The sequence below is a fragment of the Stigmatopora argus genome, chromosome 14, assembly GCF_051989625.1.
Source record: "Stigmatopora argus isolate UIUO_Sarg chromosome 14, RoL_Sarg_1.0, whole genome shotgun sequence".
In the NCBI taxonomy this organism is placed as follows: domain Eukaryota; kingdom Metazoa; phylum Chordata; class Actinopteri; order Syngnathiformes; family Syngnathidae; genus Stigmatopora; species Stigmatopora argus.
The window spans coordinates 8,418,122-8,444,664 of NC_135400.1; the positions used below are offsets into that span (position 1 = coordinate 8,418,122).

The 26,543-nt window shown below is 35.8% G+C and overlaps 4 protein-coding genes across 6 annotated transcripts; 3 read left to right on the forward strand and 1 right to left on the reverse strand.

The window, feature by feature from the left end:
- Positions 1–2,080: 2,080 nt before the first annotated feature.
- Positions 2,081–5,375, forward strand: eci1 (enoyl-CoA delta isomerase 1). The gene is made up of 7 exons (XM_077618989.1): positions 2,081–2,212; positions 2,990–3,121; positions 3,613–3,740; positions 3,817–3,963; positions 4,048–4,169; positions 4,236–4,414; positions 4,670–5,375. The coding sequence occupies exons 1-7, from the start codon at positions 2,170–2,172 to the stop codon at positions 4,834–4,836; spliced, it is 918 nt and encodes a 305-aa protein (XP_077475115.1). The 5' UTR covers positions 2,081–2,169; the 3' UTR covers positions 4,837–5,375.
- A 319-nt stretch (positions 5,376–5,694) lies between these two features.
- dnase1 (deoxyribonuclease I) lies at positions 5,695–8,741 on the reverse strand. The gene is made up of 9 exons (XM_077619559.1): positions 8,620–8,741; positions 7,626–7,764; positions 7,231–7,319; positions 7,032–7,118; positions 6,835–6,950; positions 6,604–6,716; positions 6,369–6,523; positions 5,972–6,065; positions 5,695–5,826 (listed from the first exon to the last, which is right to left on the reverse strand). The coding sequence occupies exons 1-9, from the start codon at positions 8,658–8,660 to the stop codon at positions 5,776–5,778; spliced, it is 885 nt and encodes a 294-aa protein (XP_077475685.1). The 5' UTR covers positions 8,661–8,741; the 3' UTR covers positions 5,695–5,775.
- On the forward strand, positions 8,717–15,003 carry naa60 (N-alpha-acetyltransferase 60, NatF catalytic subunit). 3 transcript variants are annotated; one of them, XM_077619558.1, is made up of 6 exons: positions 8,717–8,835; positions 11,117–11,232; positions 11,356–11,485; positions 11,719–11,815; positions 11,940–12,174; positions 12,825–15,003. In XM_077619558.1, the coding sequence occupies exons 2-6, from the start codon at positions 11,123–11,125 to the stop codon at positions 12,979–12,981; spliced, it is 729 nt and encodes a 242-aa protein (XP_077475684.1). In that variant the 5' UTR covers positions 8,717–8,835; positions 11,117–11,122; the 3' UTR covers positions 12,982–15,003. The 3 variants fall into 3 exon arrangements, with proteins under 3 accessions (XP_077475684.1, XP_077475683.1, XP_077475682.1); XM_077619557.1 differs by lacking the exon at positions 8,717–8,835 and adding an exon at positions 10,000–10,250; XM_077619556.1 differs by lacking the exon at positions 8,717–8,835 and adding an exon at positions 10,000–10,215.
- An 812-nt stretch (positions 15,004–15,815) lies between these two features.
- carhsp1 (calcium regulated heat stable protein 1) lies at positions 15,816–25,751 on the forward strand. The gene is made up of 5 exons (XM_077618266.1): positions 15,816–16,004; positions 23,470–23,585; positions 23,733–23,841; positions 24,378–24,500; positions 25,362–25,751. Exons 2-5 carry the CDS (start codon positions 23,516–23,518, stop codon positions 25,522–25,524), a joined length of 465 nt encoding a protein of 154 aa, XP_077474392.1. The 5' UTR covers positions 15,816–16,004; positions 23,470–23,515; the 3' UTR covers positions 25,525–25,751.
- The last annotated feature ends 792 nt before the right edge of the window (positions 25,752–26,543 follow it).

A 26,543-nucleotide genomic window follows, 5' to 3' on the forward strand; every position in this document is an offset into this window, starting at 1 on the left:
GATGCTGCCACTGGGTGCAATTCTCTGCATCGTGCTAAGGAACGCAATGCAATCTTCTGTGCATTCTACTAGAAGAGAGAGAACAGAGCCGTGGTATCCAAACTTTTTTCTCCGAGGGACTATTTCAGAAAAATCAAAGCTTGTGAGGGCCAACTTAAAATCTTTTTCACTTTTATTTGTTAAATAGATGATGGAAATCATTCTTTTTGCATATTCTGTGTGGGTTTTCTCTGGGTACGCCGGTTTCCTCCCACGTTCCAAAAACATGCATAGTAGACGGGTTTGACACTCCAAATTCCCCCAAGGTATTCGTGTTAGTCTGAATGGTTATATGTGTCCTCGTGCCCTGAGATCGGTTTGCCACCGATTCAGGGTGTTACCCACCTCTGGCCTGAAGTCAGCTGGGGTAGGCTCCAGCACCCCCATGACCCTTGTGAGGATAAGCAGTTCAGAAAATGAAAAAAGGACCAAAATTCTACAGTTTTCTACATTCGTTTCAACATGTGGTCATGTTTTGACTGCTTAGCTAATAGAGAGACTCTGTTTAGGTGTCTAGCTCCATCTACAGTTAAAGGTGAGAAGTGCAACACAATGTAGGATGAATTTACTCTTCTTTTGCGGGCAGTATTCAATGGCCAAATAAAAACTGGGCAGTGTGCCGCAGTTTGCACACCCCTGCAATAGACAGTTTTTTTGGTTTCATTTTTTTTAATAGCCACTCTATGTAGTGTCTTTAAAACATGTGCGCAAACGAGAGATGTACGTAATTCAACATGTCTCCAAATTGTACCCAGGTGATACTGAATTAATTGTGTTCTTAATTCTACTGACATACTTTGCTGCTAAATGGAATTAAGGTCCACTAAAATGCAACTAGACTTTATTGAATTTGTATCAGTAATCCAGTTACATGGCATTGATTTCCCCACTGAACTGTGTGCTTTGAAGTGAGGCTTTGTTTTTGCTAATTATGCCATTATTATGTGATGTTATGCACAAGCAGAGAGAGAGAGAGTGCTGAGAATAAATGAAAATGCATATTTCTTCCAAAGTTCTCCCGGTAGTACTTAACGTAGCCCACCAAGCAAGAGCCATTTCATATACACATGGATAGTATATAAAGAGAAAGTGGTTTATAGACCATATATGTGTATTTTGGTTATTGAATATCAGAGGCTAGTAATCATAATTGTCATTGGTTTAGTGTAGAGTGCAATCTGTGGGACAAAAATGAATTAATACAGAAATCAATGTTGGTACAGATTGATAATTATTAGTAATGGGAATCTTTTTGAGAGCAATTGAATTCCTAGAATTGACTGTTTACTTCACTTTATATATATATATATATATATATATATATATATATATATATATATATATACATATATATATATATATATATATATATATATATATATATATATATATATATATATATATATATATATATATATATATATATATATATATATATACATATATATATATGCTAAATTAAACTGTTATATTGTGACAGAAGTTACTTTACATGCCCCCACCTCATAAGTTATATTTTCATTTTGCTTACATCCATATATTTACATCAAATATTAATACATATAAATGTTTTGTATATTCTAAATGGAGAAAATATCTGGTAAAATAGCCGTGCTTGGTCTGAATATGATTTATTAAAAAATGAGTAATGGAGCTGAGATTTGGAAAGCATTTATTTAGCTAATTTAGATTTTAAGTGAACCTAGGAACCGGGACTACTTTCAACACAGCATCATCCAGTGGTCAAACATGTCCAGCGCACCCTTTCCTTGATCAAAAATCATATGTCAACAATGCAAAATAAAAATAAAATAATAATCATTTCTGGAGAAATTGCGTGGGGGTTACTATGCATTCCCATGGGTGGCGTGCTCTAAATTTTTGGTCTTTTCCTATTAATTTCGGGGCATTTTGGGTTCACTTCTTATTTAATTATTATTATTATAATTTGGACTTTGAAGCGCGAATTAATGTTCGTTCATGCGAAACGTCGTATGTCGGATCAATGATGCGCTTACGGTCTTTTTAACGACCACGGAAGTTGTAATTACCCAAACTGCCCACTACAGCGTTGAAGCGCTGTCACAGAAAGTCTGCTGATTACTCGTCAACCCAGCTGCAGACAAAGAAATGGCGTTTAGAACAGCTTGGAGAAATAAGTGTATTTTATCAGGTACGTTGCGCGTATTGCGCTTCATGCACTGACAACATTTATATATTTTATATCCATTGCCTGACTTATTGTAAATCAAATGGCAGTTACTGGTCTGATCTGTTACACGTAAAGTAGAGCAAAGGTCAGAGAGGACCCTGTCTCATTTTCTATTCAAACGATAGTCTCATTATTATTATTATTACTATTGTCATTATTATAATCATCTGTATTCGGTATCTTGTAGATATTAACTCTTTGTAGGGCAATCATATCCTTCCATAATATAGCAAGTGACTTGTTTTTTATTTGAAATTTAACTTCAATGTCATTGGTTATTAATTATTAGATATGATACATTTACAGATTACGATAATAAACCAAATTTGATTTTAAAATGCAATTTCTGCTGAATTTTTTTGGGATCTCTTTTAATTTTGATTAATTTCCTGTGACTGCCTGATCATTTTAGGTAGCTTTTTGTTGATGTTAGGCATTGCCATAATAGATAAAATGGATATGCCCCCAAATAACACTAACATCGATCTTTAATAAGGAGTCAAAGGGTTAGGGGGTTGGAAACTGATTGTTCATCATTGATTCCTATTGACAGCATTAGACGTCCAATGCATGGTGCCTCGGAGGGGTGCCATCAATATAACCCAATGAGTTAATACTCAAACCTATGGACTTGTGTTTTGTTCTGCTACATTTGACAAAATGCATAATTAGATGCAGAAATGTCCCTTTGTGTTTCATAGATTTTATGTTTCGTGTTGTTTTTGCTTGTATGTGCAGGCATTTTTTCTCAGCTGTCCTCCAGCAGCCATCATGGTCATGGCAGATTGTGTGCATCGACCGTGGTTTCTTCTCAGCAGAGGAGCAACTCTTCATCTTCAAGAATTATTGTAGATCTTAACCAGAAAACAGGTGATATTTGATTGTCCTCTTGTGTGTCCATGATCGGGCTAAACTCTATTTTTGGTGTTTATAATATCTTGGTGTAGGACTTGGGCAGTTTTAAGACAGATTGTAGATTAAAAAAAAAAAGGTCAATCCAGGTCATCAGCCTTTTCATATTTACCAGATATCAAACATAACATATTACATGGAGCTGATGGAAATTGAAGATTTTGAACAGTCACTCCAAAAGACCAACATTTTCAAGAGGTTTATTTCCCTCCTAGATGTGTTCAACTCAAAAACTAAACTCGCATTAAAAAAATTAAAATACACATAATGAGCATTAAATATGAAATATATTTCAGTTTCTGAACACACCAGCTATCTTAACACTAACATACAACATAATTGGATATGGATAACAAACATTAGCATTGCATTCGTAAAATACACTAAAATCTGTCACTATATTTTAGCTTAAAATGAATGTAGTTATTTTTATCCAATGTTTTGTTTAGGTGTAGCTGTTATGCAGATGAAGAGTCCTCCTGTCAACAGCCTCAGCTTGGACTTTCTCAATGAGATTTGCATCAACTTGGAAAAACTAGAGATGGACAAGAGTTGCAGAGGCCTCATCTTAACCTCTGTATTATATAGAATTCCTCTTAAAATGAAATAGATTTAGACCCGCATTTTACCCCAATTTTTTTTTTGTTATACAGGGTCTCCCCAAGGTTTTCTCAGCTGGTCTGGATATCTTGGAGATGTATGGTAAGAGTCCAGAAAGCTGTGGGGCCTTCTGGAAGGCGGTTCAGGAAATGTGGCTGAAATTATACAGCTCCAACATGATCATAATAGCTGCCATCAATGTACGTGTAGTATGAAGCAAAAGCTATTTTCAGTCATTTCAGCCAATCCAATGACCTTGACTTGCAGTTTGCATTCATTCTAAGGGTTCCAGTCCTGCAGGTGGCTGTCTAATGTCATTGACATGTGACCATAGAATAATGGTGGACAACCCGCGGTACAGCATCGGCCTTAATGAGACTCAGCTTGGCATTGTGGCACCTTTTTGGTAACACTTAACCAATGTAATTGTGATGAAAGTCCCTCTTCACTATATTTGCTTTACTGCTCACAGGTTTAAGGACACCATGGCTAATACAGTAGGCCACCGGACCACTGAGATGGCCCTGGGTCTGGGGTTGCTCTACAACCCAACAGAGGCTCTGAAGATAGGACTAGTGGACCAGATAGTACCAGAAGATAAGCTCATGAGCACATCGGAGCAAATAATGGCCAAGTGGTTGGCCATTCCAGGTGTGTCATAGACATTCTATTTGCAAATGGTCGTATATTTGGCTTATGCAAGGCTTGAGAAAAGTGTCTTTTTTTATGAGGCAAATAGATTAATTGACAAAATGCAATTGAAGAGCAAACATTTGTCAAAACTTGCAATTTCTCACATTAAAGAGCATTGTGGTGGTCAATATTAATTGATAACAATGACCACCTGCCTAGTCAGTTAATGGCTTTGAAACGTTTTCCTGATCAAATCATTTTGTTGTATTACAGACCATGCCAGGCAAATCACCAAGTCCATGATGAGGAAGCCAACAATTGACAAGTTGACATCCCAAAGAGAGGCCGACATCCAACATTTCGTGAATTTCATCACAAAAGATTCAATCCAGAAGTCACTCCAGATGTATCTTGAGATGCTTAAAAAAAGGAAGGCTTAGTGAGGCTTTAAAGGTAACTAAAGCCGTGCTATCTGATATTGTAATGTCAATGTCTACGATTGCTACTACTTTGTGGACATTCAGTTTCATCAAGAGAATGGACATATCCATATATTGAAGGTCTACTAGTATGCAGTAAAATATTAAACTTGCTTAAAGGTGTGTACCTTGAGCAGGCAAAAATTCAACTTTTTAGGTGTTTGCAACATCAACCTCAGAGCCTCATCATTGAAGTGCCTGGCCTCTTTGTATTAAGGTGAATTTTATCTTTTCCCCTGAATTTAATTCCATCATTCTTGATCTTGGTATCTACTACTAGCTAAATCATATGAAACATTCAAATGTGTACTTGTTTTTTTTGTGTTTATACAATTATTATTGTACAAACACACAAAATAAACAAATTAAAGTTTTTCCCCCCGACCCCTCATACCAGAGGTGTTGTTTAATGTCACTGTTGATATATTTACAAAAACAAATATTAACAGAATTTCATTTTTAGCATGTCTGAAAATAAAACATTCACTATACAAACTCTACTTTATCTTGAGTTGTCCTGGCTTTTGCTTGCAGACCTTTAATGCATTGAAGAGCATTGTTTGACCATTATATATCATTCATTCATTTGATTTCCGAGCCGCTAATCCTCCCAAGGTTCGTGGGTTGAACTGTTTACATACCATGAAAAAAATTGCATACAGTCAAAGTGTGACTATAGCCATAGTTCATTGAAATTGTTTATAAATACCTTGACTAAATCTTCTTTGTAAGGTCACCGAGTGTTTGTGTAAACATATCAGATATGCATGAAGTTACAAAAGACAGGTATGTACTACTTTTTTTCCGTAAATAGCTTTTTTTTTAATTGTGTCACAGGAAAATCATAGATTAGAGCAGTGTTTCCCAACCTTGGTACCCTTGGTTCAGGCAGAAACAGGCTCATACAATAAGCTTCACCTCTACAGGAAAATGGTCGCTGACAGCCAATGCCTAAAAAAGGAAAATATATATTTTTAACAGGCCCAAAAAGTTCCCAAGTATATTTTCTTCATGCCAGTGATTTAGTACTTGCTTGTGTGCCCCGGCACCAAGTTATTTCCATTACTGTGTCAACAAATCATCATCCAATATTTACCAAACTGAAGCTGAGATTTAGATCCACCATGAAGTCATACACCTTAGCACTGTGGTCCAATACCCCTTTTGCCATGTCATCAGTCACCACAATCCTAAAAATACATAGATTTTTACTCTTAAAGGGTAAATTATGTGTAAGAGTTCGAATGGATTGGACGTTTAACTCATTCGATGGCATCACTGGGTTAATCAATGCATAGGTTCACTATTCCTTACATGTTACACTATCCTCGTGTATTCTGTGTATGTCTGGGATTATATTATGTAGAGTTGGGTAACGAGATTAAAATTTTCAATTTTGGAAAAACCAACATTTAAGAACTGCTATATTTTGTAAAAGTGTTCATCTAATATTGTATGCAACACCTGTACAAACGCATAACTTGTGTATGTACCTGTCATAAGCACAGTCAGTGTGTGAAACTGTGGTGTCGGCCTCGTTTCCGATCAGCCAATGGAAGTGCTTGTCTGTAAAGAGGCGAATCTGCACCCACTCTGAGTCTGTGACGTAATTGCAATCTGTATTAAAGTCCCCCAGAAGAATGATGTCCTGCAGAACAAGCGTATATTTTTAAATTCTATTTTTATACAATATTATGGTCCTTCTTGCCTAAATAAAATAACACTGACATTAGTCTTCCATCTCACGCGGACATCCATCACCACGTCGTACAGCTCGTCTACTTCATCTAAGGCGTAGTCTGGTGAAGTGTGTTGTGGGATCAGAACAAAGTTCCTAACAACTAGTAACAGAAAGGAATAATAAAACATTACATGTATTATTGTTTACAACTGTTATATATTGTTACTATATCACATTTAATATTTCCATATATTAATATTTAATATTAATTTACCTACCCGTGTCATTGGAGGAGAACATGACAATAAATGGCTCTCTCATGAATGTATCGTTTCCACAGGGCTCACAGCCATCATCATAAGTATAATTTTTGGCCACTGACACGGTTTCGTCTCTGGAAAGAATTGCGTAAGTTACATTTTTTTTCAAAAAATGTTTTACTCATTCACTGCCAGTGATCACTTGATATATATACCTGTACAAGAAAAGATATCTTTCCTTGTAAGAACTACGACCCAAAGGCTCACTGACGATGTGCTTGTACCGAAATGGTGGAGTTCGTCTGAGGAAAACAAAATGTCTGTTTTGGTGCACATTTAGTACATTTTTTATCTTGTTCTGTTGATATATTGTTACTATAAACAACAACATTACATTTTTAAATTTAGCCTAACTTGTTGACATGCTGTAAGAGTTTCTTGGTGGCTGAGAGGTCATTGTCTCGGACTTCCTGGATCAAAATTATGTCATAGCGGTGAATGATCTGCACACATATGTAAAGCACAAGGTTTTTTTTGCTATTTCATTCTAAGTGAATCGAGACTTATTAGTAATGTATCGGACCACATTCATTCATTAAACAAATTCTATTACTATACTCTCAAAAAGAGCGTCTCAATTAGTATTTCCAACCCAGTAAGGTCAAGAAAATATCTAGGAATTAATTAAAGAAATAGAATACTCAATGATTTGTTCCCTCCCAGTTCAAATGGATTGAACATCTATCTATTGCTGTTGATGGATATGCATTTAGAAACGTGTGGTGAGATGAGAAGTGATTATATCAAACCTTGCTGATGACGTCCATCAATGTTGTGTTGGAGGCTTTTTTGTCACCAAAAGACTTGACGTTGAAGGCTCCCAACAGTAAAGATGACGATAGATGTGCCAGGGTCAAGAGGAGAACCAAATTGAACACTGGATTCATTCTGGAAATTTGTTAGAAGTATTTTACTTTACATTCAGATGTACTTTGACAGGCGAATCTTAGTGTTAATGGTGTTGCATGTCTTGGTATTTTTTGACTTCACTTTATATTGGAAAGTTTTTCGTGTGGGGGGTTTTGCATGGCAAAATATTCTACTAGAGAATAATCCATTACTCAGTGAACCAGGTTAGACAAAAGTATAACCCAAAAAGTGGGTCAAAGTATTTCAACACAGAAATTAAAGGCAACAATGGAATGAAAGGACTCATTGATACTCAAAAGACAGAAATTCTTTAGCAATGAATTGTGTGTTTCCTCACCTTTTTTAAGTATATGCAAATATTTTACACAAGAAAAAAGTTAAAGCATGAAACCCAAATGTCATAAAAAGTGGTTATACAGGTTAGTATGTATTTTCTGCCATCATGGAAGGAGCATTACATTATTCTGCCTGATGCTATATAAAGTGTATAGTATACACCATTAGCATAGGTAGATAAAATTCAGTTTTCATTTTAAGTAAGTCAATGATTCCAGTTTTATGTTTTTCATTAAATTTAATTTTTAAAAAAGAATATTTTCTACTGCCCTTTTTTGTGTTTTAAATTTCAAACTGAATAAAACAATATTTAAACTAAGTGATTGCCTGCCATTGACAAGGATAAATGTCCAATTCATGAAACTGTGGCTGTTAATGCTAATGTTTCCTCAGCTATGAAGTATTAATTTTGTTCAAGTGTAAATAGCCACATTGGTTGCAAAACACAGAAGAAACAAAAGTCTTTTTGAATCACCGCCGTATCCTTTGAACAAAGATGTAATAAAAGTTTTATTTTATTAACCTGAGTATAGTTACCTGAGCTTCAGCAACAGCAGGAGGTTGAGACCTTTTGTCATGGTAAATCTGCAAACGTTCACCCTACGTTCTTGTGTTCCTGTTTATTTGACCGCAGGTTGGTGTGACTGCCAGGTGCAAAGATGGGGAGGTGTGTTCTTAATACAGCACAATGGGTGGAAGCTATATCGGTGCTCTTTCGGAGGGAAGTGAATATGATCATTACTCATCAGAAAGGTATTTTTTCAATCTAATATGAAACAAAGTATTTTTCCAAACCCTACCTACATACTGTACATATTTATCAAAGCAGAAGTGCAGTTAAATTCATTTAATTAGAGTAAATCCTAATGACTATATTTTGCATCTCATAAATAAATGCAACTTGAAATGTCTCCCCTACCCTAAACACTGGGAAGTTAACAGATGCCACGAAAAACTAGATAAGAAAGTTTATTTAAGGCTTTGCTATTAGTCAAGAACTTGGCCAATGGAATCAAAGGGTTATGGTTCAAGTTCCTTTGTGGACATGAGGGAGGGCGGAGAAAGTGAAAAATATTTGCCTATTAGCCTATCCTTTTGCACTCTCAGGGGAATCTGTTGGAAAATCAGATGGTTTCCCATTATTATTATCACAAAGTTACAAAAGCTATATTTTTATTTTTTGAATAATGTTTTTATCATAATCACTGATGCAGAAAACACCACTCTAGTGATTTTTTAAACCTCAAATATGCTTCAAATGGGCAGCCCATTGGCCTCACAGTTCTGAGATTGAGGGTTCAATCCCACGTTTGAACCTTCCCGTGTGGAGTTTGCATGTTCTCCCCGCGCTTGCGTGGATTTTCTCCAGGTAATCCGGCAATAGATGTGAAACCCATTTGAACTGGAATGACACACAACAATTTTTTCTTGTTTCAGTAGATGTCTGGCAGCGATTGAATGAATTGAATTGAATTCAATGCTTTTATTGTCATTATATAAGTGTAATGAGATTTAAAGCTTCACCACGAAGTGCACAAATAACAACAAACAGACAAATAGATAATAGATAAATAATAACAAAAACTAATAAATAAATAATCAATACATAAGTAATTAATAATAAATAAATAAGTAATCAACATAAGTGGGGATGTGCACAAATAACAACAACAAACAAATATAAGAACAGATAAATCATCAATAAAAATAATAATAAATAATCAATAAATGAGTAATAAATAAATAAATAAGTATTCATTGGCAGCCAATGATACAAATGGAAAGGCAGTGTTGTGAAAAACAGACGACAGAGCCAATCATGAGGTAGCAATATACTAAATAGCCAGTAGGTGGGAGTACCAGAAAGGTTGCCTACACGAATAGAGAGAAAAATAAAGACGTTTAAGAGTAACGTCATTTGCGTAGCTGCAACAAACAGGAAGTAAACATCCGGTCACCAGCTTAGCTTAGCCTAGGTTAGCTTAGTTTAAGCTTCGTGCATCGATAACAGTAATGAGAATCAAGAGTGGGCGTGAGTTCGGTCATGCTGTGTTCACTGTAGGGGTCCGCTCGGTTTGCTACCAAGGAATATAAAGCTCATTGACGTTCCTTCGGTACGAGGGTTGAAATAAGGTAGGAGCATTGTTGCATGTTAGCCTAGCCACAAGGTGAGTTTAGCTGCTCTTAGTTGACGTTTAAGCAGTAGGCTAGTCTAGCGTAAACCCTCGTATGATTGATCAATCATTTTATAGGCGTATTACTGTTTTTGTCTTTCAGATGGCTGTAATATGTTTTGTTATTTTAGTAGACTGAAGTTTGCGCTAATACAATCTACTGAGATTAATGGTGCGTGGGAAAATAAATTATACCAATGTCTACTGTAAAGTAAAATAATTTGTTCATCTTGAAAACCTTTATGACGAAAATTGCACTGATAAGTTCGAGGTGCTGACATGACACGGTGGTCTTTATTTTAAAAGTCATTGTGACTTCTCTTTCTGATTTCCACCACTCCCCGAGACTTCCTTACATTGTTCTCGCTGTTAACTGCACTTAATAAATGGCCAACAACAGGATAACTTAATGATCTATGATTAATAATAGTTTCTACACTTGACTAAAATAATCCAAGTACTCACTTGTTTCTAGGCAAATGAACTATTTCAGTGCTCTTGATGATGATAAACATCCAATTATTTAGCTCTTATTCCTCAATTCCTGCTGTAAATTGAATTAGTTTGTCCCTAGAACACCACTGATCCATTAGCAGTCGTCGCCCACCAGCTCGAATAAATTGAACGCCTGTCACTGTCAATGGCAACCAATGTGTTAATTCTTTTTTTTAGGGTATCATTCAGTGATGCAGGCTTACGTAGTATTTAATGTTTGTCAGGATGAAAGCAAGCAACTTTTTATTAAAACATCTGAACCCAGTTTGTAAAAGAGGGCTGCTATACTTAACAGCCATTTATTCCCTGATCTAAATGAGATTCAGATCATCTGTCTAGTTAGTCTTGATTCTGTCCCTCTCTAGGTGTGAATGAGTGACGTGGTGCCTCTCACAGCTCTTAGTGAAGTCCAGCTACGATTCCTGTGCCACGATGACATAGACAGTGTCAAACTACTCTGCGGTGATTGGTTCCCAATCGAGTAAGCAGCTTTTTTTCATGTTTAACACCCTCATATTGTCTCAGTTAAACAGATTGTGATTCCATCTTGAGATTGTTGGGCTTGATGGCTCAATACAAAGCTTTCTTGCTTTGTTGACCACAGGTACCCAGACTCATGGTACCAGGATATCACCTCGAACAAAAAGTTCTTCTCGCTCGCTGCCACCTTCAGAGGAGGCATTGTGGGAATGATTGTGGCTGAAATCAAAAGTCGGACCAAAGTACACAAAGAGGTAAATGTAGGGATGGAGATAGTGGTTTCACCTATTTGTGTGGCATCGTGCATTATTGCCTCAAAATACATTTTTTGACAAAGAAAAGACATCATTATTTCCAATTGCAAAACATCTGTTTTTCTTTAAAATACTGTCCTTCAGTATTTGTCCTATTCACAGCATGTCACATAAACAAATATTGTGACTTCATAGCAATATATCTGTTGAATGTGCGTCCGTATATGTGATAGGATGGAGATGTCCTTGCTTCCAGTTTCCCTGTGGACACACAGGTAGCCTACATCCTCAGCCTGGGAGTGGTCAAAGAGTTCAGGAAACATGGCATAGGTACTGTATACTATAATGACAGTATGCATAGAAAAACAGAACACATTTTCTGTCATTTTCCACTCAATCACCATTTTGAATTGAATCTTTTCTTTACCTTGAGAGCTTTCTCTGCCTCATTCAGGCTCCTTACTGCTGGACAGTCTGAAGGAGCACATTTCTACGACTGCCCAGGACCACTGCAAAGCAATCTACCTTCACGTTCTCACCACCAACAACACTGCCATCCACTTCTATGAGAACAGAGACTTCAAGCAACACCACTACCTGCCCTATTACTACTCCATACGTGGCGTCCTGAAAGATGGATTCACATACGTCCTCTATATCAACGGGGGTCATCCACCATGGACCATATTATATCCTTTTGTCCAAAGATCAAATTGCTCTTTTGGTAGTTCAATAATTGATTGGTATTTCAAGCGATTGTTTATTATAGGGCAGGGCAATATGGCCTCATAATTAAAAAAAAAATGAACTTGCGTATAAATGTGAAATTACTTAATAAAAATCTAAATTATGAATGTGAAATTATGTAGTAAATATCCAAATTATATCAAGTGATTTAAAAAAAAAAAAAAAAACCTTCCCAGCATACAATTAAAACTATCAATCATTTGCAATCAAGTAATACTAAGAGACATATTCAATATTCTTTTTTTCTTCTGAAAATGCCGAGCACAAAACAGCAATTAGAAAAACTAGACATCAAGTTTAACACATCACCCCAAAAATATAACTAAAATCTGATTCAAATTATAGTCTCTTGGTTTTTGATGTTTTTTATTTAAATTTTTAAAACTTAAACATTTAACAAAAGTAATGCAAACAAAGTGCAAAGCTTTGGTAATAAATAATAAGATAATTTATTGTGGATAATTTTTTAAATCATCCACAATAAACCCAACCCTCAAATTCATACTTCATTTATTATCCAGTCCCTTTTTTATGGATTATGCATAGCTTTATTGTGTTTGGTCATATATTTTTCCTTAACCTAATGTTCCACTGATTATATCCAACACATTGGTTCGGCCCTAGCCAACCTGAGTCCCTGCTCTATCCCACAGAGATTGTATCGACAGGCCCAGTCTCTCCTGCGATCTCTTCTACCATGGTCCAACATCGCCTCCAAGACTGGCATACAGTACAGCCGAACAATGTGACACGATGCAGGTTTTGATCTCCTTCCCTATCCCCGCTAAAGTTATTTTTTTCCCCTCAACATCTTGTGTGTTCTTTTCTCATCAGTTTTTCCCAATACAAATATATATTAACATCCCCGGCATGTTGTGTATGACACAGATTCTGGGTTCATTTATTTGAGCCCTCACCTAATTCAGTGCATGTTTGACACGCACAGAATCTGTCTCTTTGCGCGCTCTGCTGAAGATAGTTTTTGCACTGCACCGATCACAAAAGTGCAATGATGTTTTACAAAGGCGGAGCAATTGCAGACAAAGCCTTTTGACATTAAGTCCTCCTTTGCTAGCGTTACTACCTATACCATTCCCTCAGTGCGATATTACATTGTGTTTAGCCCGATGTATCAAAACAGCAGTGTCAGACCTACAACATAACAACACTGGGGGCAGAGCAGAAGTCATTTTTTGTCTGAAAAGCATTTTAAACTGATTACACTGGAGTTGACTACAGTCATTCAAACCCTACATATATTTTTGACTCACATCCTATTCTTTCACTTGTGTGTCTACGATTGGTATATTATATATACTAAGGTAATAGATTTAATATACTGCATAAAGTACCGTGTCTACTATATTACCCATTTTTAAATAAGTAGCCTTTCCTTGTGTGAGTGGATATAATGTGACTCCATAAAAAATTATGACATAGGGACCCAGGATCAAACCTATTTTGACTGTGAATCAAGCAGTGCTTGTAGGGCTTCATAGAATACTCTTTGTAGTAAATTATTGGGGACGATGAAACACAATGTAGATTGGCAATTCTTTTAGTATCAGTGATGTGTCAAATGGCAATCCCTTTTTAAAAATGGATTTCTTTTCTTTGTGCAATAATTCAATGTACCGTACTGTATTTGTCACTTCAACGCCGAACACAGGCAAACACATTCTAGGTTGGCACTAGAGTTGATATATGCCGCAACACAATGTTTACAGGTGTTTTGCATTGCACATTGCAGTTTTAAAGTCTTAACCTGGCTATTCGTTCTTTCAAAACTATTAATGTAATCCGTACAAGAAGGGCACAGTGGCTCAGGTCCTATTTTAAATGTTTGAAAAATAACGATGCAGTCGGTCACTCCCCTGTCTGTTAATTTGCTGCTAAAGTAGATGAATGACCATTTTGTTTGTCAATATTTAACCATGATTCTGTTTAGATTTTAACATCTGTTTGATAAAAAGATCATGTATAAACAATGCTCTAAAAATAGAAATATGTGACCCGGCAACGCAAAATGAGTTTGGTGTGTTGTACGAAGATACGAACAAACTAATGTCTTTATTATAAATATAGAATTGGTAACTAATCGTCTGCCATTGACTTTAATAGACATCCAATCCATTTTAGCCAAATGAATGGATCTTCATTTGCTGCCTACCCTCCTGTTTCAAACGAATTGGACGTCTACTAGTGACAAAATCATTTCAGATCACAAAAAGATGAAAATAACCACTTGATTGTAAAGCTTGCATCGTCACTGGCACTATTAGAGTTAAAGTATGTAAAAAAAATGCAGAAGGGACTTGTAAATTGGAAATTCCCTGTGTGGCAGTTCACGAAAGTGGTAAGGAAATGAGAGATTGTTCTGTTACTTTTCTTTATAATTTGTGACATCTTGGTTGAGTGCCAGGCACAAAATGCTATTTTTTTTAAATTCATTTTTGCAATTTTTAATGAGAGAATTGAAAAGATGTTCACCTATTGAAGCATTGTGACTTTATCTGTGTGACTCCTTACTCATTTTGCTATGCCAGGTCAGATATTTGGTACATTTGTGTATGTGTGAAAAGTTAGGAATTAGCACGTATAAAAGTGCCAAACGTTGGTTCTAATTCAGCCAACTTGTTGGATCTCTCCACTCTGATTGTGACTTGTCACACATCATGTAACAGTGACTGTGAAACGTGTTGTTCAACGGTGTGAATTTTAAAAGAACATTTCAGACAGTTTGTATGCAATACAATTTCGATTGTAACAACTTTGTGACTGTTTTTTTTTTCAATTCAGTTGAATCTTTTAGATGCCACCGAGATAAGACTTCATCCCAAGCATCACGTTTATTTACAAACACCCATTTTACATACCGCTTGTCTTCGTAATGGTAACAGGTGAGCTTTAGAGGTGGGATACATCCTGGATTGGTCATGGTGCAATATCTTTTTAATTATCAGTATATTTCTTTTTAAAATGACACAATAGACACTGCAATGCAATTTTCAGTTTTTAATACTATACTATTGTGTTAATATCTGAGAAATACATAGAGAGCTGGGCAATGGCTACTAATTTTAACTGATTAATCATGTGAGATTAATTGCGATAAATTGCAATCTGTATAATGAATTCAGAAAGTAGGAATTAGCCAACTTAATTTTAATCAATTGCCATATTAATAAAATCTATTTTAATTTTAGTCTACCACTGACGGCGATCAAGGGTCCATCCATTTGAAATGGTCATTACCCAATAGACAATGCCCTTTTTAAATGACATTTTGATTCAAACTAGCCATTGACAGCTTTTCAATTCTGTATGTTGATTGTTTTATAAGACTTGCAATTTCTTTTTTTTTAAACAGACATCAAGATAAACAAGAGCTAGAATGAATGTTATTCATATTAGCTCAAAGAAACGAAATATCATGGTCACAAACTTCTTAGAACTGACTAATATCTGCAGGCCGTGGAAAAGGTGTAATTTGATGCAATCGACCTCCACATCCTTTTTTAAAGTCCCGCTTATACCTGTTATTACGGTAACGTATTTTTTGACTGACGTCACTGTCGGGATAACCCCGCCCATTCAGTAAAACGGGGAGCGAGATCAAGCGCCTGTGAGTGATTGGAAGTTCCTGGATGAATCCAACCTGAGCTGCTCGGGAACTACAAGAACCTACTCGACAGAATTGGTCCAGAACACAGCACAATATCTACTTTATTTTGCTTGGCGATCGTTCTTCATTAACACGGAGAAGGAGACGGTGGGTGACAAAGCAATCGCCTTGTTTACTTCTGAAACATTTTAAACTATATATATTGCTTTTCTTCGTCGTATAGTGCGTTTCCTGTTGCGTTCACTGTGCGTGTTATGGTGGGATTTTTTTGCTTATGTGCATTTTCTATCTCGTAAAGAACACTCTGAGTATTTGCATTACTGCTAGGTGAGCCTCTGGGGATGTTGACAATTTCAACCAGCAGTTGAGTTTACTGTCTGCGTGTGTGTGCACGTGCCCTTTCACAAATTGTGGGAATTTAGCCTTTCGAATTTGCCACTGTCAAAAATTCTGCGAACCATAACAATATTATTTTAAAATACCACAGTTTTTTTTAAATATAGTAGTATTTAGTTTATTGCCTTCCATTAACAACGAGAAATGTTCTATTCATTTGAAGCTGTGAATGCTCATGATTTTTAAAAAACATTATTTTAATTAATTGTCATGATTCAAATTTAATAATAAGTTTAAAAAAAATCACATTTTTTTTTGTTTTCATTCATTTTTTTAGAATTTAACATTAAAATGATTTTTTTTTTCTTTTTGTTTGTTTAAAATATATTTTTGTTGAATTCCAAAAAGTTTTGCAAAAATCATTAAAGTTTTTTTCCTTTCCTGTTTTTTATTGTAATTTAAATTGATGGTGTTAAACATCCAATCCACAGGTCTCATTGCAAGTTGCAAAAATTCTCTGATTGTTTAGTTTTGATAGTTGAGTTAGGGTTATTTTGGTAAAATAATTCTGGTAACTGACATTCCAAAGCAATATGTTAATTAATTACCTTTCATAAAAATGTATTTTTTTATTTTTGAAATAATTTCTGTGACCACTATGAAGTTTTATTTTTTTTATTTTTTTTATCAGAGTGCAGCAACACTTGCGTAAGTGCCTGTGTGCATATTTTATCTTTTTACCCATCTTGCAGTCTTTTGGCACACCCTGGTGTCATTTCCTGCAAAACACATAAATAAATAAATGAAAGGCTCATTTATCAAATTAAATTGTATTTATTTTATCAAATTAAACCTAAAACTGGTCAGAATCTTTGACTAGACTGCTCTTGGGTGATCAGAAAGACCCCTTGAAAATACAGTATTTATTCTTTTTGTAGTTTGGTAATGAAGATAACCTAACAGTATGTACAAAGTACATCTAGAGTAAATGCAATACTACTAGGATTGTGGTTGTAGAGATTTCAAAGTCATGAGCAGAACCTACGTGAAGCCTGTTGTTGTTTGAAACATAAAACATTAGACAATAGGGTATTGTGTGTTTTGTTGTGTGTGTGTTTTTAAATGAAATTTTAGGACACATGGCTGCAGACAGAAGGTAGAAGGGAGCTGTTTTTGTTTTATAATAGGTCAAATACCTGGAGGTTGTAACCATATACCTGCACATTGGACATGCAATATTCTTGTACAAAAATGGGGTTTTCTTGCATAATAATTCAAGCAGACATGTTATTCCCATGTTACCCTAGACATCAATTAGAACACAATGTGTGGTAATGTTTCCTTTTGTGTGTTTACAGGGCATCTGCTACATTGCAATGAATAGCATAGAGCTAGTCAAGACATGTCATTTACTGATCAACCTGCCATGACAGTTCTAAAGGCTAGATTCAACAAGATGTAGAATGGGACTATATATAAGATTGTGATGAGTAAATATGCATGATTCCACCTAAAGCGTTTGACATTTGGATCTGCTCTTGAGGTTGGAATATATGTGCAAGACATTTTCTCTTTTTTGAAGTTGTTCAAGGGTATTGAGTAAAATAGTGTTTTTGGTTCATTTTAAAATAGCGTTCAATGAATTGCATTTCTCTCCTTATAAGTGCATACTTTCATAGCTGTTTAAAACAAATGATTTAAAGCGTTCCTTTGTCTAGCTTTGACATTTGAAATGTTCTCACTCTCAGATCTTGCTCAACTGGAATGCAGGTCGTTAAAACAAAAGGGGAATGTGCTTAGGGGATGGTTATCCCTGTAGGGTATTTACACCGCTGATCTCGTTCAATGCCTCACGGTGAAACATGCGAGATCTAGTCACGCAAGAAATATCAATCTGTATTACGGATGTCAAAATAATGAATTTTTGACTTTCAATACGATCTGATTTTTCACGTGACCACCTAAATCCAACTGCAATCAACTTTTTTGAAAACAAATATCAACAGGCATTCTACTGAACTGTTCTCAGATGGAGAGAGATGCTGACTGACAAACATCGAGCACATACAGTATACTTTGCGTTTGAGGAAATTACCGTATTATGCTGTTTAATACACCCCCCATTTAATATACCCAGGTATATTAAACAGCATAATACGGTACCTAATTTAAATCATTTCAACTTGCTGTAATTAGTGTCATACATTTCTTTTGCTGTCATTCAGCGTGCCTAATTACACAATATCATGATTATTACCACAAATATACCCCTTCTGTGTATACTACAAAACATAAAGGTGGATTTTTCAACCAGATGATTGGACATCTATCATCATCAATGGCACTGAAGAGTTAAAAGAGCGACGGGTTATGACACATTCAAACACTTCTTATCAAATATAAGTCGTGTTAATTACTCTGCAAAGTAGAGTGCAACACACTAAGTGTTATACATTTGTCCCCCCCTCTCAATCAAAATGTATTGGATGTATAGTCCTTTCAATGGCACTGAAAGATGACTATTCACAATCAAATCTTTCAATTTAAATGAATTTGATGTCTATCATTGTGAATTGCAACTGATATGTGAATTAAACTGCTCAGTTAAGCTGATGATATAACTTTGGTTTTGTGGAGATACACAAAACAGGTATAAATTGTTAGATTGACTCCGGTGCTGTGATGCTGACGCATGTTGAGGATGAATCATCCTGTTGCAGGATCAGGACCCTCTTCTCCAGTTGCGTCAACATATCCCATTTGCAAAGCCCACTACATGCATATGCACACCCACACATGCTTTCAGGCCCACAAAAGAGCACAACATAATAGGCTGCTTGTATTAGAGGTTCACGCTTTCTGCCTTGATGGGTCAAGGCTGGCTATATAGTGAATGTGAAATGCAGTAGCTTCTGTCAAATGCCAATGCATTCAGTTCCTCAAATACGTACGTGCCTGAAGCGCATATTTGTCCACTTGTTATGCAACAAGAGCTGGCAGTCAGTCTTTTCTTTTGACCCAAAATGACATTAATATTAAGAAATATAGGAGAATTTTTCAAGGTGGAAAAAAATTGGCTTTTAAAATTGATTTTCATGGTCGTGGTAACTTCTCGGTCTTCGTTTTCGTTTGGTCTTGATTCCTGAAAGTCTTGGTCTGTTTTTTGTCTGGGCGAGTACTGGTCTTGGGTGGTGTAGATTTGAGGAAAAATCTACCTTAACTCTTTCAGTACCAATGACGCTGGTTTTCATCATTTCATACATTTCAATTAGTTTGTCGCAAGTTTGTCATTCAATCTATTAGAATTGCGAGGAATGGCACAGAAAGTACATTAGTTTATTCACTGCCAGCTGTCCAAGTCGAACAAGGCACCAATCAAGTAGTTATTGTTTTTTTTTTAATCCTCCGAGCCTCAGATTTCTTTCAGGGCTGATTATGCAAAATCAAAAAAAATGCACGTTACAACTGAGACAAAATTGTTTTAGATGACATTTACATGCTAGTAGTTCTGTGGTTTGTAATGTTCCAGTACTGTGTTTATTTTAGTTTGATGATCTGAAACCTTTACTACCTTTTTTTTTTACTGAAGTGACACCAACGAGAGAAAATCACAAGTCACACTTTTGAGTGTACTTCATATATTTGGGGGTAATTTTATTTTTTCCAAAGTCGATGAAAAAACATTGATAACAATAAAATAGAGAAAAACGGGCTGAATAGGTGTCTGTTAACCTAACGTTAATCTTTCTATTATTATTATTATTTCAAAGTGTATTCCCACCTGAGTATAAGAGCAGACCTAGCCAAACTATGAAAAAAGCTGATTACCTATGATTTTCGTGGGATAATTTTATAGTACGACTACATAAATCAGGAAGGAAGAAAATACTTTTTTCATGGCACTGTATATAGGTAACTCATTACTATTAGCACTAGAGTCATCTCATGGTTTTGGGTATGATAAGCTCCGACAAGAATCTAACCATATTGGAATAATATAATGTGCTTTATGTGATACATTTGCAGTATTATTGCTTATCCTGATGAGAAAGAAACTGTAGCGATTTTATGCTCAGCTAGTGAGGCCCAGGCAGGATGGAAGGCTGTATGACTTCCTTCCACAAGGAGGATGGTCACATTCAAACAATTCAAGGATCTCACCTTGGGTATGCACAGTGTTGAGACAATGATTCGTGTTGCGTCTGGAACATTCATAAAACCTTCGTTTTTAAAGCACACCATTTTTTTTTTTTACAAGAGATGTACAAAGAAACATTGAGATCCAAATGTAACATATAGTCGATTAATGCGTGTCTACAAATAATGTAAACATAGACTCTGTTGAACGTTAAGTAGCACTATCTTAACATGGCACTAAGGTCACATTTTATTTATATTTTATTTTTTCTTTTCATAATTATGGATGCCTTTTTGCCATCTTTCGGTGGCATTAAGGTCACATTTGATTTATATTTTAATTTTTCTTTTCATAATCATGGATGCCTTTTTGCCATCTTTCGGTGGGGAGCTCTTAGACTTTGGGTAATGTGTGTGGTAACTTTAGGCACACGCTACACTCATCTTTCAATAACATCAAGCTGTGATACTTAAAAATTAAATGTTCATTCACTTGACAATCCCATTTCAGTGATGTTCGATGTGTGCACAGGCGTATTTATGTTGGGAAACAAGTTTTCGCTAGGACTCCCTGGTTCCAAAATGTTTAGATATTCCTATTTTTACTCAAATAAAACATTAACTCACTTGACGACAACATATTCACATGATAATTCAGTGGGTGGATGTCATCGTAATCTTGTAGGCGTTCAGAGGAAAGGCAGAGATAAATTGTAATGATAATTTGAAAAAAGTAATCAAATAAAAGTCGCTCGAGGACCAGGACGACATTAGCATGCAACAATAAACTTATTCAACTCAAATTGCAAACAACACAAATTCTTTAACATTTGAACACAGTGTTCAATTTTTCCATACGTTTGCACCGCTATGTCAAGCAAATGTCTTCATTTAAGTGCTAATCACTGAATGTCGTGTTTCTGCGAGGCTTGTGCTTTTCTACAAATAGTCCAATTAGAGATTAGGTAGATTAGGTAGGATTACTTAAAAGTTAAAATTGTTGTACTTTGTAGTTTGGATTTTAAATATATCCTGTCACCAGCCTTGCAGCTATACGAACGCATCACATGCGTATTTAGTATGCTTTCAAATTTATGGTGTTATCTGCCCATTTTCAATTGAACTCTTGCATTTTTTATTTTTTTTCATATTGCAAAATCCAGTATGCAAATCTTGCATACTGCTCACACTTAAAAAATGTCTAAAAAGTTTCCTGTGAAAACAATTTTCGGTCGGTTCAATCATGTTTCTTTTTAAAGTGAGGCAGGAGATGAGAGGAATTAGAAATGGCTGATTCTCTCTGTCTATGTGTCTGTTTCGTCACAATTGGGTGGTATTTGCTACATCAGCAGGGTCTCTGCTTAGTATAATCAGTGAATAGTTATGGAAAATTCCACGACCGTGTGTATGGGGGTGGGGGGCAAGGCATGTTTGTGTACACAAGCAGCTGTACCTTCGAGTACTTACGCCAGCGGTTTGATCGTGTTGTGATATTCATTAGAATTTTTTTCTCATTTAGTTTTCTATACTGGTACATTGTGTATTTTTTTTTCCTAGTTAACCAATTTATTTTACTTACACATAATGTATCATTCTTGCCGTGCACATGACATTTGGAGATACTTCTACATTTTTGATAAAATGTGCGTTGTTATTTAAAACTGCAAAATTGAAAGGTCCACCATCATAAAGCTTGTTTATCCCTGAGTCTCAAGTATGAGGCTTCCATTTGAATTCATGGCATTCTCCTTGTGTCTCAAAACACTTGCTCTTTGTTACTATCGTCAAGCATTTGAAATCTTTCCCCCGGCTTTATTGTCTGTCATCAGTCATAAATTGACAGCACTGCCACTGAAACTGTAATCTTATTAATGCCTTGTCTATTGAGTTAGATGGTCCACTGGTTTCTGTCCTCGCGCTTTTCTGTTCTTCCAAACGTCAAATTGCCGGCCTGTACTGTGAATGTGAGTACAATTAGTTGTGTGATTTTAAATTAGTTAATGGTTATAGTAGTGGTGACAGTTGCTAGGGTTATCTCCATCTCTTTTTGGCAGTGATTCTGCCTACATTTAATGCTGTTTTATAGGGACAGTAAACTCATTTTGATGATTTGCTTCTAAATACATTAGATCTGTTTGAAGACAAGTGCTAATGACATTGGCAAAAGCTGAAAACAGGTCAGAGCTGAATCTCTGATACTCCTTTTGTCAGATTTTTGTTAGTTTTTGTTTCATGGTGGTTACAGGTAGGCAACTTATGGTTGTCAATCAAATTTTGATTCATCCCCAAAGGCATGTCCATTTGCTGATTTTATATGTATGTGTAAGTCTTCCCTTGCTTCTTTTATACTCCACTTTTATTTCAGGTGTCTGGTGGTCTGCTCTTTTTTCTGTCATTCCCAGATGGTCTGTCAGAGTGTGCTTGTTCTAATCTTCAACCATCCTTTTCTAGCCTCCTTGAAACACTGTTTTATTTGTCCAAACTGAGCAGTAGTCTTAAAATGTCTCTGCCATGGAAACGTAATGTGTTGAAGGGATGCAATATATGCCATGGTGATGTCTTAGTGAAGTCTTATAATGTAGATAAATCTGATCTCAACAAAATTAGTTGTCACGGCAACAAACACATCATCTCACACGGGGACTAGAAGGATTGGCCTTTGACATACCACATGACCGTCTTGGCTTGATATGCTGATTAACCAATCAGGTGTCAGTTCCGGCCACTGACTTTGATGGGTAAATTTGACAGATAGCATAAATTCATGAAGTGGTGCAACATGTCCAAGAAATATTTAAATAGTGAAATAATTGTTTTTACATTCTATTAATTATGACACACTTATTTGCTTCCCATTTTGTTTAATTAATGACAAAATTCAGATTTTAAATAATTTATAACACTTTAAAGTAGCTATTTAACGACGTATTTATATGAGGTATGGATCACAAACACACACTCAATGTGGTGAGTAAACAGTGGAGGGTGCGGGATTAAATTCCATGCAAGAACATCTTTAAATTCCTCACTGTGATAATGAAATGTGACCTTCCTTTCCATTTGGCGGGCCAAAGATAAACTTGATATGCATGAACTAACGGTAAATATTTAGTGTAATTCCATGTTCTCCTCCACTTAGGTCCTCTACATCCTTATTAAGTGCCGCGCTATTTTTGTTGACTGCCATGTCGTCTCAAGCACGATCATCAACACCACCGATGAACCCTCAAGGATCACCAACAACTTTGTCAAAAGGTATTAATTAATGTGTATCAATGTCAGAAATGTGCATAGGACTTGTTTAAGAATGAATGTAAAATACAACCTATGTTTCTCCTTTTTGGTGTTTTTGGATTGGAGCAATAATAATCATTTTAATGGGATTATGAATATTTTTTTCAGAGTCTCTATTCCCTCCTGTGTGTAGACACCGTGACCGCTCACCTTCCCCCCTACGGGGCTTAAATATCCCAAGTCCTATGCCCACACGAAGGAACAGAACCTGTTCAGCGTGAGAACACACACGCATGCATGTCACGTTTACAGCTATATTTAACAAAAATATGAAGTTTCCTACCAATTATGTAGGATTTATTGGGTTGAATGTATTTTATTGTATTATATAAGACAGTGTTTACATGTAAATGCAAAAAATATACATCTGCCACATACATACTTTAATGTTCAAGTAAGACATTCCGAAACACATCCATTATAATATTCACTCTTTTGTTTCACAACCAATAGTTACTGTGATGGAAAACAATTGATACTTTGATGTTAACTAATTTGCTGCCATTGACAGTGATATGGCAGCGAAAGAAAGTTTATTCACTGCTACTCTCCTAGCTCAAATGGATTGGACATCTAGTTTTAAACTCATTGAAATTCACAGCAGACATGAAAAGTCGCATAAATGGACGTGTATCATTGTCAATGACAGAGAAAAATGACTATTACATTTTTTTCTTTCCAAAATCTGTTGTGTTGAAAAATAAAAAAATAGTTTTGATGTTTTCTATATTTCCTTGCCTCCCTTTTATACAGAACGGCTCAAGCAGCAGCGGGTCCGCTATTTGCTGGTGTGTGTAAATGTTTTTCCCGCGCCAAAGGCCATGGCTTCATCACACCTGCTGATGGTGGTGCCGACATCTTTGTCCACATCTCAGAGTAAGCAGACTGCACTAAATCTTCACCCATTTTCATAGACTCTGGAGAGAAAGAAAACTTTTTTTGCAGGTTATCTCGTTTCATTTTTTTCAAATTTTCAAACTTTAACATTTGGCAGTTTAAAGAAATCTGTACTGAATATCTAAGAAATTAGAGAGTAGTTCAACCTTTTAAAAAATGAAGTAAATCAAAGCACCCTCTATGCTTTTTGACCATAGATTCCCATTGTCGCCAATTTGCATCATATATAAAATTGTGTCATTTATGATAATGATTTATTCTTTAATACTATTTTTTTAAAATATATTTTAATTAACAGTCTTAAATGATTGAGCATCTACCATATTTTCGGGACTATGTCAGTTTTTTTTAATGGTTTGCTAGGCTTAATACTCAAGTGCAACTTGTGTTTTTTTCTTATTTTTTTCCTCTCTGACTACCGCCTGTTTTTTTTTAAGGCTCCAAATACACAAATAGCAATTTTAAATAAATCTCACAAACAAAGCAGCTCATGGCCAATATTACCATACAGTCTTACCTCTACTTACGAAATTAATTAGTTCCAGAACTTTTTCCGTAACATGAATTTTTCTTAGAGCAGTACTTTTTATGTAAATTCTCTAATTTGTTCCATGGTCCTAAAAATGTCATAAATAGTCGCATTTGTCAGTAGAGGTATGACTGTATTTTAACGCATCAAATACATGAAATAAAATAGGAAACGATGAGAAATTTACTCAAAAGTGCATGGAATTTTTACAAAACAATAGTGACTCTCCTTTTTATTATACAAGATAACAAACAAAGAGTAAAATGAACACATGAAGACATTGATAAAGTGCGTAAATGGTGATGTTTCAGCATCGAGGGCGAGTACGTGCCAGTGGAAGGTGACGAGGTGAGCTACAAGTTGTGCTCCATCCCTCCAAAATATGAGAAGGTCCAGGCAGTCGAGGTGACCATCACCCACCTTAAGCCAGGAACTAAACATGAGACCTGGAATGGAAATGTCGTCAACAGCTGAATTCATAAATACCACATTGGGTTTCAAAACAAGTAATGAACGAATGGAATTTATAGCCTAAAGCACATCATTAGAAGGGAATCATTCTCTCTTTTTTTCTTTTTTTTAGAGGTCTTCTTTTGCCCTTCAGGCAAATTGATGTCCATAGTTTGAAATAAAAAAAACCTGTTGATTTTCCAGGTGTATCAATAGGATTTTTGTGGACATGCCAAGACAGGCTATAAATATTTTGTCACACTTATTTTTTGACAAAGTTTTCATTTGATTTTTTGTGTGCTTTATTTGATATGTTCTGAAGTTCAGTTGCAGTTTACCAACCTAAGGCAAATCAAGGTTAACTAAAATTGTACTATTGTTACTTCATGTTACAATTTTGGGACAAATGCAACAAGGTTTTTTTTTTGTGGTTGTTTTATTTTTATTTTAAAGCAGGTCAGCACTGTGCCTACATCTGCCACAGACCCAAAACTTCTTGTGCCTTCATCATATTGCCTGTATTTAGCATATGTGGTTAAATGTATTGAGTCTATTAAAGAGTTGTCAGCATCTATGTGAATTTTGCCAAACAACCATTCACGCTCACACTCAGGGACAATTTAGAATGTCCAATTAGTCTACTATGCATGTCTTTGGAATGTGGGAGGAAACCGGAGTACCCAGAGAAAACCCTCGCAGGCCCAGAGAGAACTTGTACACAGGTGGACCGAGCTGGATTTGAACCCAGGTCCCCCACTGTGAGGCCGATGCGCTAACCACTAATCCGCAGGATACAGGACTCTTAATATGAAAAATATATTAAATGAGGTGTAGCACTGAATAAAAAAGTTATTTAAAAAGGTCTTGGCTTGAGAGGGCATAGTATAACAACCACTACAGGACTAAAAAACCAAAAAATATATAGAGTAGAGCAGTAGAATTTTAATATAGGACTTAACCTGGGAAACAGCGCCCTCGTGCGTCCCAAAACGATTATCACATGACAAGACTCGTGCAGTTATTTCGACAGACTGCATTGCGCA